Source organism: Chironomus tepperi, unplaced genomic scaffold, assembly GCF_022539635.2.
Source record: "Chironomus tepperi strain 1889 unplaced genomic scaffold, CSIRO-AGI_Ctep_v1 contig_217, whole genome shotgun sequence".
NCBI lineage: Eukaryota > Metazoa > Arthropoda > Insecta > Diptera > Chironomidae > Chironomus > Chironomus tepperi.
The window spans coordinates 2,872,798-2,885,935 of NW_027226339.1; the positions used below are offsets into that span (position 1 = coordinate 2,872,798).

At 33.6% G+C, this 13,138-nt stretch overlaps 1 protein-coding gene across 2 annotated transcripts in view; it reads right to left on the reverse strand.

Annotated features, from left to right (window-relative positions):
* The window catches only part of LOC139090249 (uncharacterized), an 81,058-nt gene that overhangs the window by 42,656 nt on the left and 25,264 nt on the right, over positions 1–13,138 (reverse strand). For both annotated transcript variants that reach the window (XM_070639994.1, XM_070639995.1), the window contains exons 3-9: positions 10,938–11,035; positions 10,454–10,657; positions 7,060–7,158; positions 6,843–6,915; positions 2,744–2,873; positions 1,889–1,936; positions 1,725–1,820 (exon numbers count right to left, since the gene is read on the reverse strand). In XM_070639994.1, the coding sequence (XP_070496095.1) occupies positions 1,725–1,820; positions 1,889–1,936; positions 2,744–2,873; positions 6,843–6,915; positions 7,060–7,158; positions 10,454–10,657; positions 10,938–11,035 (748 nt within the window). The remainder of the gene's footprint in view (positions 1–1,724; positions 1,821–1,888; positions 1,937–2,743; positions 2,874–6,842; positions 6,916–7,059; positions 7,159–10,453; positions 10,658–10,937; positions 11,036–13,138) is intronic.

The window sequence follows — 13,138 nt, forward strand, 5'->3', positions numbered from 1 at the left end:
GCTGCATCAAAGTTAATATCCATCATATTTATCCATAAAGGAGTGTACAGCATCTAAAGTTTTTATGGATTACAATTTTTGTAATAACTTTTTTAATCCATAGAGAAAGCTGTAAAATATTTCGTGACAGACAGCTCGTCTTTGTGTGACATTTATGACCGCAGTTTCAATATTATGTAAATGTTATTCAAATAATTCTTGGATTTAAATTCCAATTTTTTTTTTTTTTTTGGTGACCTAGTTTGTGACTTTCTTTTGTAATAAATTTTATTTATTTTCCAATTATGAGATGGTTTCAAGAGGAGATGAAAATAAATGTTTTGAGACAGTGAATATTTTAAAAGGCAACGTTTTTTTTGCTTTAAATTGTTTAAAAAAGCATAAAGCCAGCCTCAAGAGATTTCAACTTCCGTCAACTTTCGTTTCGGAACGAACGAGTCATTATACTGTTTAAATATTAAGATTAAATGAAGTAAGACATTATAGAAGTAAGGTATTATAAATAGACTGTATATTTGAGTTGTTCCAGCATTTAGGTAGGTTGATATTCAATGAAGAACAACAGGTTCTTCGAAATTGGTATCATGGCTCAGATACTCATGTGAATATATCTGCTTACACTATATAAATTAAATTAGTTAATAAGCAAAGTATTAAACAGTTTAAATAAACTAAAATATGAAACTGAATCAAATAAAAAAAAAAAAAATATTATCCATCATTGGGTAGAATGCTTTAAAGCAGTGGCAGGCAACATGTGTACCTTTGGAACAGAGTTGCAAAACAGGCAAAAAAAGTAGAAATTTTTGATAATTTGTATAGATTTGTAAGAAAAACCATATAAATTATCAAGAATTTGTACGGTTTTTGATTGTCACAAATGCCTATTTTGCAACTCTGCCTCGGAGTACTAGTACCAATACTTTTGGAATTGCTATGCCGTGTGCTCATGCCAAAATGTACCATGTCACAAAATAGCACAAAAGAGTGTGCGCCAGACCACTGCACTGAATTAAAGTTTATGGTGGGATCAGAACAACTTCTTGTATGACGCAACAGCATCAGCTTGCTGTCTCTAACCTACAAAAGGAGGCTGTGAGTCGCCTTTCCACTACATATGATTCGAAAAAGGACATGTGAAAAATTTCCCATGCCAAGTTTCGAACCCATTGTCGCTGGATTGGTGTTGCAATAATTATATACCGAAGTACCAAACCATTCCGCCACCGAACCATTGGGTAAAATGCTATAGAGCAGTAATGGGTAATCTAAAGATCACAGCATCTAGTTTGTTGCCTAATTTTGGAAACGTCATAAACCGCATGCTGTGTGCACTTCGATCGTGGCTTTCAACCAAGGTGTGTCATTGCACAAAAAAGACTGCCTACAACTGCTTTAAAGCTAGCTTTGCAATTATCTGTAATATAATATGCAAGCTTCATCATTAATTAATATAATAGTCACTTGACCTTGATAGTCACTACCTTAATGATACTTAATACTCAGTTAACAACTCTAATTCACCAGAATCAAATCGAATTATTATCAATTCTACTAGAAAAGCTCAAATAGAAGCAAATCAGTCTACCAAAAGTTTATGACTTCCTTCCTGATTTCAACAATCACATTTCCTTTATGTCTGTCAATATAAATTCCTATTAGAGATGCCTAAACAATTTGGACAAAAAAAAAATCAATATAAATCCTCTAAAAACATAACATACCTGCATCCATTTAGCATATTCTTCCTCTAAATTTGTTCCATTAAAATATTTTAATTCAGACTTGACATCCGGAAAATAATATCCCCTCCTACATATCTGTAAATTGACAGTAAGTGGAAAATAAATAAAAATTGTTTATGCTTCAAAAATAAAACACAACGTACGCATTTATAAGATCCTCGCCGAAAGCCAAGTCCCGATATTGGAGAGCACTGGAAATGCATTAAAAAATTTGTTTGTACGGCTTAGTTGATATATTAGGAATACCGAGCGACACATATGGTGAAAGCTTTTTCATGGAGCTTTTAAAGCTCTGCAGAAGCTTGTTAATTGACAATAAATGGAAGTGGTCTCCATGTGGATATCAATGAGCTTCTATTTGGTGTCAATAAAACCTTTGATGAAGCTTTGATAGCTCCGTTAAAGCTCTTTTACTAACAGTAAATGCCTCCATGTAGAATACAAATAGGGTTCGGCCAAATAATATAATCCTGTATTTCGTATATTTTGATACATTCAATTGTGGAGGTGTTCAATTTTCGACTGTACCTTATAGTCCGTCTAGTGCTACAAGCAATCAGTTTTGGATGCACAGGCCTGCAGTTTGCGACTGTACCTTGTATTTCATCCACGGCTGCAGGACTGTAATTTTGGACGAACAAAATGACATCAATATGTAGACAGCTTCCATTTAGTGTGAATAAATTGCTTTGGTGAAGCCTTAAAAACTCCGCAGACGCTTTTTTTATTATAATTAAATGGAAGTCGTTTTCATGTGCCATACTAATGGCATTCACATGGAATTTACTTCCATTTGAAAGCTTTAAAAGCTCCGATAAAGCTCTTCTATCAATCCTAAATAAAATCTGCATCCATGAGCGTAGGAATGAGTTCCACATGTAGGCAACTTCTATTCAATGTCAATAAGAGCTTCAAAAAAGCCATGTCTGAGCCTTCCTCATCTGTGTCACTCGGGCACACATCAAAAAATAATAAAAATCGACTTTTTTTTATTTTACCTCAGTCGTTCTTTGTTTGCATTTATCAGTTCCGGCAAATATATTCAATGGCTGTTGAGCGCCTGTATTTTTTTGAGGGCATTGATCAATATCGACTCTACGTAAATCTATATCGATGCCTGATGTTCCTCTATTGATAAGTGGAATAAAAAAAACATTTTTTTTTATTTCAATTCTACAATTTTTTATTGAATAAATTTTGTGAAAAAAGTGGATAAGTTCAATTTGCAGCATAAAAATGCTGAATATTTTCGATATTTTAAATCTCGTGCTGTATAGAGTGAGATCTTTTCATATTAAATTATATTTTTTTATCAAATGCCACAATTGGTCTTCTTTTCATCTCTCGTGATTTTCTCGTTTTTTATGCTGTATTTCAGCGGTATATAATTCAATTTTTTTTTAGGGGATGGATGTTTTTTTTATTTCAGATGGAAAACATTTGTGCTCTCATTTTGGTCTGTTCAATTTTCATCTCGAAAAGTGGAAATCACTTTTCTTTGTTGTTGTCATAAGCTTAGCAACCATCTGGGATCACAACCCACATAGTCAATGTCGATGGAAAAAATGCCATTCAGTTTATGTTCCTATGGGAATATTGTACAACAAGCTATAGACAGATTCTGGTATCTCTCATTTGAAAAATTTGCAAAACAAAGAAAATGACTTGATAGATTGGACTCAATGTTCATTGTTATTGCCAGGGGAAAATATTTCTGCGTCTATAAGACTTCTATGGGCTATCAAGTATATATCAATGTCATGTAAATGTAATGGTTCTTCAAAGCTATTCATGTGATGTTCAGGAATGCAATGGACGTAGTTGAAGATTTTGAAGGCGATAGCTTTACATTTTTTGTCAAGAAAATTAGAGTTTACTGCAGACTGGTGTGTCTGGATTAAGGTTTTTCGAAGTATTGCAAATTCTCAAGTCCGGGGTCGCGAATATAAGGAAATTTCCTAAAGGTTTCGACCAAGCTCGAGACCGAAACTGGGAAGTCTTGGTCTCAGTATTGAGAACCGTTAGACTGAATGTGGATTCGATAAAAATAGAAATCTATACCCTAACAGACATAGAACGTGCTTTTTTGATACAAAATACCACTACGGTACCTAAAAGCGGTCTCTTTGTCTTTTAAGAATAGGTCGAGTCCTACAAAAAAATCTCGAAATTCCTCTCTATTAGGTCTTTCGATTTCATATGACACTGTCTTCAATAGTGTATTTTGGTAAAGCCTCTGGCAGAGGTACAAATTTTGTACAAAATCGACTTTTTGAGCTCTTCTAGAAGCCAGAATGAGGTCCATAAACAAGATTTATGTTTGAACCCGAAGAGCACATGGTAAATTATTCCGAAATCTGGCACTGAATTGAAACCGAAAGTCAATAAATTCACATCGACATGGACCTGGCACTATGGACGATTTACCGATTAGCACTTTTCAAATTTAATTTGAGCCCGACATTAAGTCAAAATCACATCGGCATTGAAACGGCATCATATATGGTCAATAAGCCGATTTGCACTATTCGGATTTTTATCGAGTTCGACACCAAGTCAGAATTATACCAACCTAGGACTGGATTTTTGAACAATCAACCGACTTTTGCTATTAGGGAATGACTGTTTTATGTATTAAGCAACATGTCCATAATTGCCTCTGATGGCTCCTAATTATCACTGCCCCTTTACTAAGACTAAGCTGTCCCTTGTCCTTTAAGACCTCTGAATCCTTAATAAGCTTCTGAGCTCTCTACCTAACGATCCTTAACATGCAAAGAGTATGCTTTTATATAACAAAAAGACCTTTAAGGTACCTAAAAGCGGTCTCTTTGCCTGTTATGGGATAGTCCCTTAAAAATACAATTTCACATCCACTGCTATAACTGTCACAACCTCATTTCCTCTTACAATACAAAACCTCACGTAACAATCTTAAAAATTGCTGTAGGCTTAAAGTAATAGTCTACAGTCATGTATTGAAAGGTATAATACAATTTAAAAGCATTTATAGAACGATCAGAATTTTTATCGTACATGTACATCTTCCTTTATCGAGATCCGAAAATTCAATAATCATAAAAAAGCGCCTCAACTACTTATTTCCGAGAACTTTGCATTTTTTTCAATAAAAAGATGCGAACGAACAAAAAGTTTAGAAATTGTTTGTTTAAAGCTGTATCTCAGTTAATGGTGCCGCGCTGATTCAATTTCAAGCTTTTTTTGGACTTTTTAGTCTGATTGAGTGTGAAAAAGAGAGATGGAGTGTGGAACCGAAAAAAAAAAAGTTTGGTGTGCATGAGATTTAATTTTATTATTTCGCAAGCCTTTAATCGAATTATTTCGCTTATTGGCTTCTATTGAATATTGCCTTTTTTTTTGCTGCCTCCTCGATAAATACGAGAAAATGCGAGGAGCTTAATAAAAGGAAATAAATCTATAGAATCATAGGTCATATTCAAACCGTACTCAATTTGTGCCATTAGAAATGACATCGTATATGCCTAGTGGATTACTTCTACAATGTCAACATTGTAAGGCACTGCGTACGCTAAATGAATGTATGCTAAGAGACTTTTGAATTATTAATTAGCAAATTTTGATGCTATTCAGAATTTTATTAGAAATGGAAGCGATGGAAAAAATTTTGTATGCAATGTTTTTGAATACGCGCAAGAAAGTTGATGACTTGAACTGTGCATTGGCATTCATGGCAGTGAAATACCAAGGGAGATAAGTGAAATGAGACCTATTGCATCTTGAGTATAAAGAGATATAGAATGAAAATGGATGAAGATACTGAAAAATTTATTTTAAAATGAGGAGCATGATGTAAGGCACTTTAATAACTGCTAATGATTCGTTTTGTTGACGTAAAATTGAATTTAATACAGCATGCCGCTTGAGTAAGGAGCTCAAGTTTAATTTTTTGCGACTGGTTTTGAGTCTTGATGTCATTGGTCTTAATTTTATTGTAAGGAAGCTATCAATTGAGATAGTATTACGATTGGTATTGGAAATTTGTAAGTGGATGCTAGCGATTAAGCCAGCTTCAGATGACTCTTGTGCGATCAACATTGATATGTAAGACCAGCGACGTAAGTAAGTAATTATGTCTAAAATTGAATCTGTTGTCACTTTTTTAAGAAGTCACGATTAAAATTGCAGTCTAATTTTCATTTCTGTAAATTTGCGCTAATATTGAAATTAGATTAAGGGATGTAATACTTGTGTCACTTTGAGCAACACTAATTGATTTCTGATTGGTATGCTTCAAAATGATGCAACTATGACGACGAGCAGTATACTTAGAACCAAGTTACAACTAAATGATTTAGCTAAAAACAATAAACCTGAATATTTATAGATCCGCAATTTATTTCAAACCTTAAACTCACTACATCAGATTCTCAAGGAATCCTTCAAGTTTGTTATGTGGCTACTTCTGAGTTCTAAGTATAATGCCGAGATATCGACGGAGTGACATCATTTCAATGTTTGTCAAACGGGATACTCGGCTAAAATCATTTATTCATACTAAGGGTTAGGGTCCCAGGCTCGAAAGTCTTGGCTTTGGTCTCGAGGTTTGTCAAGATGTAGAAAATCCGTTGAAACCGAGACTATGCGAAATTTTTTTATACAACATGAAGGCAGGGGAGTAACCAGTGGGGGAGCATTGGACCCACCTTCCAATGGTTTTTAATAAAAATTCAGAAAAGTAAGTCCGGAGGCCCCTCTAGTAATTTTTTTTGCATAATAGCCTTCCATCTGCAATAACTTCAAAAATACGTCCCTGATCAATCCCCGATTATTTCCATCAAATCAAATTTTGATCAAATTGTATTATCACTAATGCCATTTAAAAAAGCTGTCAACATATTATCAATAATATTATTATTTCTTTTCCAAACTGTCACATATCCTCCACGTTAAGCACGGTCTGAATATGTATAATAAAAGTCAATTCATTCTAAATATTTGCTGATAATAGAAATAGAAATGAAAAGCTTAAACCGATAATGGCATTTGGGTAGTAATTCAAAAGATATGTTGGCACAAAATAAATGAAAATAAAAAGAGTGTAGTTATTTATCTTACTTGAAAAAATATGTGCCATTTTCGTAGCCAAAAAATGGAACTGTATACGTTAACATCCAGATATTACCACCACCTGCATTGTAAAGATTAAGTATAAAGATTAAATGTGTATGAAATTTATTTGTACGATAAAGGCAGATAAAACATGTATAATGGAAATGTAGTTTTATTTTATTGACTCTAATGTGTTTCTTAATTTTACTCCCTACATACATACCACAATCAAAGTAAGGCTTCGACCATCTTCCATCTTCATATTTTACGGATAATATTTCCGTTGCATGACGCTCGGAATCGTTGGAATACGAATGATAAGCTATAGGAAAAAGGAAAAAGATGTGATAAATATGTTTTTGATTGTTTGGGAGGAATTGAAGCAAGGTATGGGAGCCAAAGTAATGAAATCTTAATATTTTTTTTAATCTTATAGACATAAATGTCAGTTGATGTACTGCAAGACTTCTTTAGATGATGATTGATCCACTATGATTTGTAAGACGTTAATAAAGCGGTTGAATAAGTCTCTGTTATTGACTCTTATGGCTGCTTCTGCTGCTTACCCAAATATCCAGTTTTAGTGACAATCAACTATGAAAATTACATTCAGGTCATACAAATATTGTCAATTAGGTTACAATCCCTTCTCTCAAGCATGATGAGCAGAAATTCACACACTCCATGTGAGTTGAAGTCTCTATGGGGATTATATTATAAGTTTAAATGGAAGTCAGTTTTATTCCTGATCTCATTGTTGAGAAGTTTCAGATATTTGGCTTTGATTCAGAAAACTTAATTACTTTACATTAATGAGAAGTCCTGTAACTTCAATGGATAATGTAACTGTCACAGAAGAATGAAATTAAAGAAATTATGCCAAATGTAAGAGAGCATATGCGGTCAAGCGGTTGGTCAACAGACTGGAAATGTATATACTTCTCATTTGTGAGGTCATGAGTTTGATTCCTTTCCAAAATTCAATACTTTCTTACTTATTTCACTGGTCATTCACGCAAGCTTTATGGGGATATTTAGAAAGGGGAGAAAGGATAAGTTTGACTTCGAAGCCAAACAAAGGTCAAGTGCATTACTACTCTTGATATCACTTGATATTGCAATATTGACCACTGAACGAGTTATATGCCAGAATGCGTTCGTTAAAGATTTAAAGTCCAGGACGTATTCAGGGGAAGGGAGATTTTGGGGTCAGAAATAGCTCTTAAAAAATGTCTTAGGGTAGCCTTGTAAGAGTCTTTCCCAAAACATCTCATCTGTACAATGACAGTTCTGTACAAAATCAGGCTAGAAATAGTCAATTATACAACCAAAAATTTCCAAAACCAACTTGTATGAAGCAATGTTCAATATGTTGCAAATGACGTAAATTCTTTGTAAAAAAAAATATTTTTTTAAGAAAATTAAACTAATCCTCTCAGCATGTATTCCATTATCGCTCTAGTGCAGCTATAAATTCATCATACGACAATATTAATGCAAATGTCTATTAAATTGGCTTAAGTTATATTAAATATCATCTACGTCTGAATTGTTTCCGCTGCTACTTTTCCCATCTATTCTTCATAAGGCAGACACAAAAAAAAAAAATAATAAAACTTGCTGCTTTTTTGTGTCTTTTAACAGTTTCTCATTCACCGTTGTCGTCGTCGATTTTTTTTTCATCTTTTTTGTAGGTAGGAACAGATTTATGTTCAAAAGAAAATTCCATGCATGCACATTACAAAGTTTTTTTTTTGTTCATATTTAGTTGTTGCTGATGATTGCATCCTTTTTAAACACAGTGAGACATGAATGAGCAAGCAAAAAAGTACTGAAAGCTAAATAATGTAAGCAATTGCTCTTTTAGAATAGTTTGACCTAAATAACATGTGCTCAGCATGATTGTAAAATATTACATGTATTAACGAGTCGTGTGCTTCCTCCACTTTAGTCGTTGGCATCATGTCACATATGGACTAAATGCTCAAAAAAATACTTTTCTGTGTTTATATCCTTCCGCAACAATACATACAAATAAATATGAATATTTAGATAAGAGGAAAAAGTTTCTGTTTTTCATAGCATGTCTTGTGACAAGAAAGAGAACTGATGACGAAGAATAGGAAGAAGAGGAATAGACGAAAATGATATTATTTTTTAGGAAAGTCTTAAATAAAAGAATAAATCCATATTTAGGAAGTCTGTTACATGAATATGCATATGGGAGTTTATAGATAAGCCAACATGAAATTTTAAGCTATAAAAATAATGAAGGAACGGATGATGCTAAATAAGCGGAAAAAGAAATCCTTTTGTTTGTCGTTATTCCTTATTGTGGTGCTAAACTTGCATCTATTTTTCCTTCGTTACTAATTCATTTTCATATTAAACCTAAATCTCTCTTTTCTCCGCAATGTCCCGAGAGACATAAGTGAAGATGCAAGATTCATGTGCTTGAACCATTTGAATGCTACATGAAGGCCATATCTTGGAGCAATCCCGAGCGACACGAATGAAATAAGCTCTACTACGGAGCTTTTTCGGCTTCACTAAAGCTCTTTTATCATTACTGATTGGAAGTCATTCATGCAATATTCAAGTGGCATTCACGAGCGACTCGAACAAAGTGTTTGAGTCTCGAGCAGCACAAACGAATAGCTCGAGTATCGAGCGACACAAACAAATAGCTCGAGTTTCGAGCGACACAAACAATGAGTTCGGGTCTTGATCGCCATGAATGATGAGCTCGGGTCTCGAGCGATACAAACGTAGAGTTTGGGTTTCTAGCAACACAAACAATGAGTTCAGATCTAGAGCGTAACAAACGAAAAGTTCGGATTTTGAACGACACTAACGATGAGTTCGGGTCTCGAGCGTAACAAACGAGGAGTTCGGGTCTTGAGCGACACAAACGATGAGTTCGGGTTTCGAGCGATGCATACTACGAGTTCGAGTTTCGAGCGACACAAACGATGAGTTTGGGTCTCGAGCGTAACAAACGAAGAGTTCGGGTCTTGAGCGACACAAACGATGAGCTTGAATCTCAAGTGACACAAAATGAAGAAGACCCAACAACGGAACTTTGAGCTATTGTGAGCTTCCTTTCGAGTTCATAGTCTACTTCATTTCATTCTCGCTCGGGCATTGACATGAATCATAAACACGGCTTTGGACTAAAAACGTTCAATCTCATAAATTTTTCATAAATGTCTGCGTATATGAATGTATTGATGTCTATCTCAAATTACCCATTGAACGTCACATGAATAAAGTCGTGTGATTGATGAAATATTGCTCGGTTACTGAATATATAAGCTATTATTCATGTATAAAGATATACGTTAACACCACCATATCATAAATTTATTTAAAGCTTATATTTTTTCTGTATGTTTATAGAAAAAAAAGGAGGGATTTCATACATGATGCTGCTGTTGTTTTGGTTCTGACATTTTTTTTTTGTATATTGTGAACCTTTGTTTATGAGTCTTTATCCTTATAAACACGAATAGATGTGTGATGTGTATAGAAAATTTATGATACAAATGATAACAATACGATTTGGCTCATTCCATACGCAATCAAATACAAAAAAGAGAATTTCAATTTTTTTTTACCTTTTATGTACTGCTCGTTCTTTGCAATCACCTTTTCCGCATTTTTACGTGCAAGGAAAAACCATTCTGATGTATTACCGAGGTAATGATACTCATTTGCTAAATCCTTTGCTAAACTCGCAATTTCGGGTGGTGGTAAACGATGCGCAAATGGACAGAATAGACCTTTTTTGAGTGGATTTTGGTTCTCATCGAAACAATGACCTGAAAGGATTCATATAGTTTATATACATCTCGTTCTCGCTCGCCATCATCCATTTAATCAAGGATTAGACCAGTGGTGGGTAACCTGTGTGATGTGGCACACTTTGATGATATGCGTCGACCAGAACCGTACAAAGTGTATGGTTCATGAGAGCATGCCTCGACCAAAACCATACACGTTATAAGGTTCACACACTAATGTGCTGCGGCACACAGGTTGTCCATCACTGGATTAGACAATGAGAAACAGAGGCTAAAAAAATACAAAAATCAAACAAACCTGCAGCAAAAATATCTTCATCAAATTCCACCATTGAGAGAACGGAGGCATGAAGTAAATTAATGTCCTTTTGCACAGCTGGTGACATTTTAAAAATTCTAAAAATGAATTGAATGAGAAAAAAGGGAAAAATAAATAAAATTGTGTGGAAAAATAAAGGAAAAAAGTTGGTATATATACATGTGGATAGAAATAGGGAGTATGTGTGCATGTAAAGTAATGTTTAGGAAAATTTTTTGTGACATATCTTTATGCTATCATTTTTCTATACGCATATCAAGCTTTATTTACATTTCATTTCCTCCGTTAAGCTCATGAGAATTTACTAAGAATGTGTATAGATTCAGGGATGTATTTTGGATTAGGAATTGACATTATTTTGTTGACTTTTTGCTGTTGGAAGACAGTCCTTGTCTCTCTTTTGGATATTGACTTTCACTATAATTCAAGTTCTGATTTTCGATTCATAAATCTAGTATTGCCCAGAGCTTTATTTTCTTCGGAATCTCATACATTGAGTAGCAAAAGGATTCAAATTGACAAAAAGCATGGATTTGAAAATATCCCGAACAGACTAGGAATCTCATGAGGATACTCATAAGCACGTTCAAATAGATGAGTATGATCATTGCCTGTTGGGGTAAAAGGATTCAAAATGACATTATTTGAATTTTCAGACCAAACTTGAAGTTAGCATCTTGAAAATTACTCAAAGGAAGTATTAAACTGCTACCAGAGGACTTTAAATGGGGTTTATACTTAATTGATGGCAAAATTTACAATTTAATTACTTCATTCATCAATTTTATGCAAAAACCAAAGAATTAACAGTCAAAGAATACCTTAACGGTCATTACAATTTTAAAAATTATTTCGTCAAGTTTTAAGTCAACTTCAAGTCGATCGGATAGTTTAATTCGTACAGTTTGCAAAACAAAGCATTTTTTTACGATTTTCCAAGTGATTTTAATTATATTGAAAGATAAATGCTTCTGAGAAAGGAAATCTAAGGACAGAGAAACTAAACAAAGAAGAAAAGAGTAAACATATGGAAGGAAAACACAAAGATAAAGAAAATTTATTGATTCAATATTTTTCAATGGGATTTTCAATGTCGTCAAAGAGTTTTAGTTTGAATTTAAAGATCCAGAAAGAACTATGACTAAGGAATTGTAGAGGATGATTACGAAATCGAATGAAATTTGAAGCTTGTTATAAGGAAACGAATGGGTAAGTTTTCTTTTTAATTTCTAAATGGATATGAAAAATTCACTTCTTAGTTTGCAAAAAAATCTTTTCAATTAATGAGGAATAAATCAAGAGGGAGCTCCAAAAGCTATGGTAAAGAACAGTGATGAAAGAATGGCAGCGCAACGTGTGGAATTTGCACAAACTAGGTGACATGTTGTGCGAATAGAGTTGGCATGACTTTTGGAGTCTGGAATCCAGTGTAGGCGTCTTCACAGTTGTGTCCAGTAACAAAGCCAGATATAAAGCATTTTGCTGTAATTTAAGGTCCATAAAATACTTTGGTTACAGTAAATAAGTAAGTAAGTAAATCTAAAGTTACTTCCAAAAATCAATTCAATCCTAGATCCAACCCTAATTCAATGTATTTGTATCTACAAGCTTGACATATGTTCAAATAATATACATATTCTTTTTCTCGGGATATGACTTTTTCTTTAGTCTGTCGTCATCACAATTCAATTTCAAGCTATTCATTTCATATTTATGCAGAAAGAATGAATATGAGAGAATTCCTTCACTAAGCATTCTTAAAACTTTTTTTTTTGCTCTACTTATATATTTTTTTCTACATCATCCATTATTATAAACGAGTGAAAGAAAGCAAATTGACAAGTACTTCTCCACACAAAAATTACTCTTCACTTTTTTTATGGAGAAAAGAAAAGTTATCTCAACCATAATATCTATGGACAGACTCAAGGATGTGGCTTTGGTCTCAAACTAAAGTTACATTAATCCCACAAAAAAAAAAAGTAAAGTTCTTTGTCAATTTTCTCTACATTTATGAAAAACTTTTCTTCCTATCTTTTTCTTACTGTATGGTTGAAGGAAATTTCATTCCTTTTGTAGGTAAAAATGTAGGATAAAAAAAAGGGAGAGAAGAATAGATGTATATACATATAAATTGAATGTCTAAAATTTTTCCGTCCGCAATTTGTCACAAAAGATTT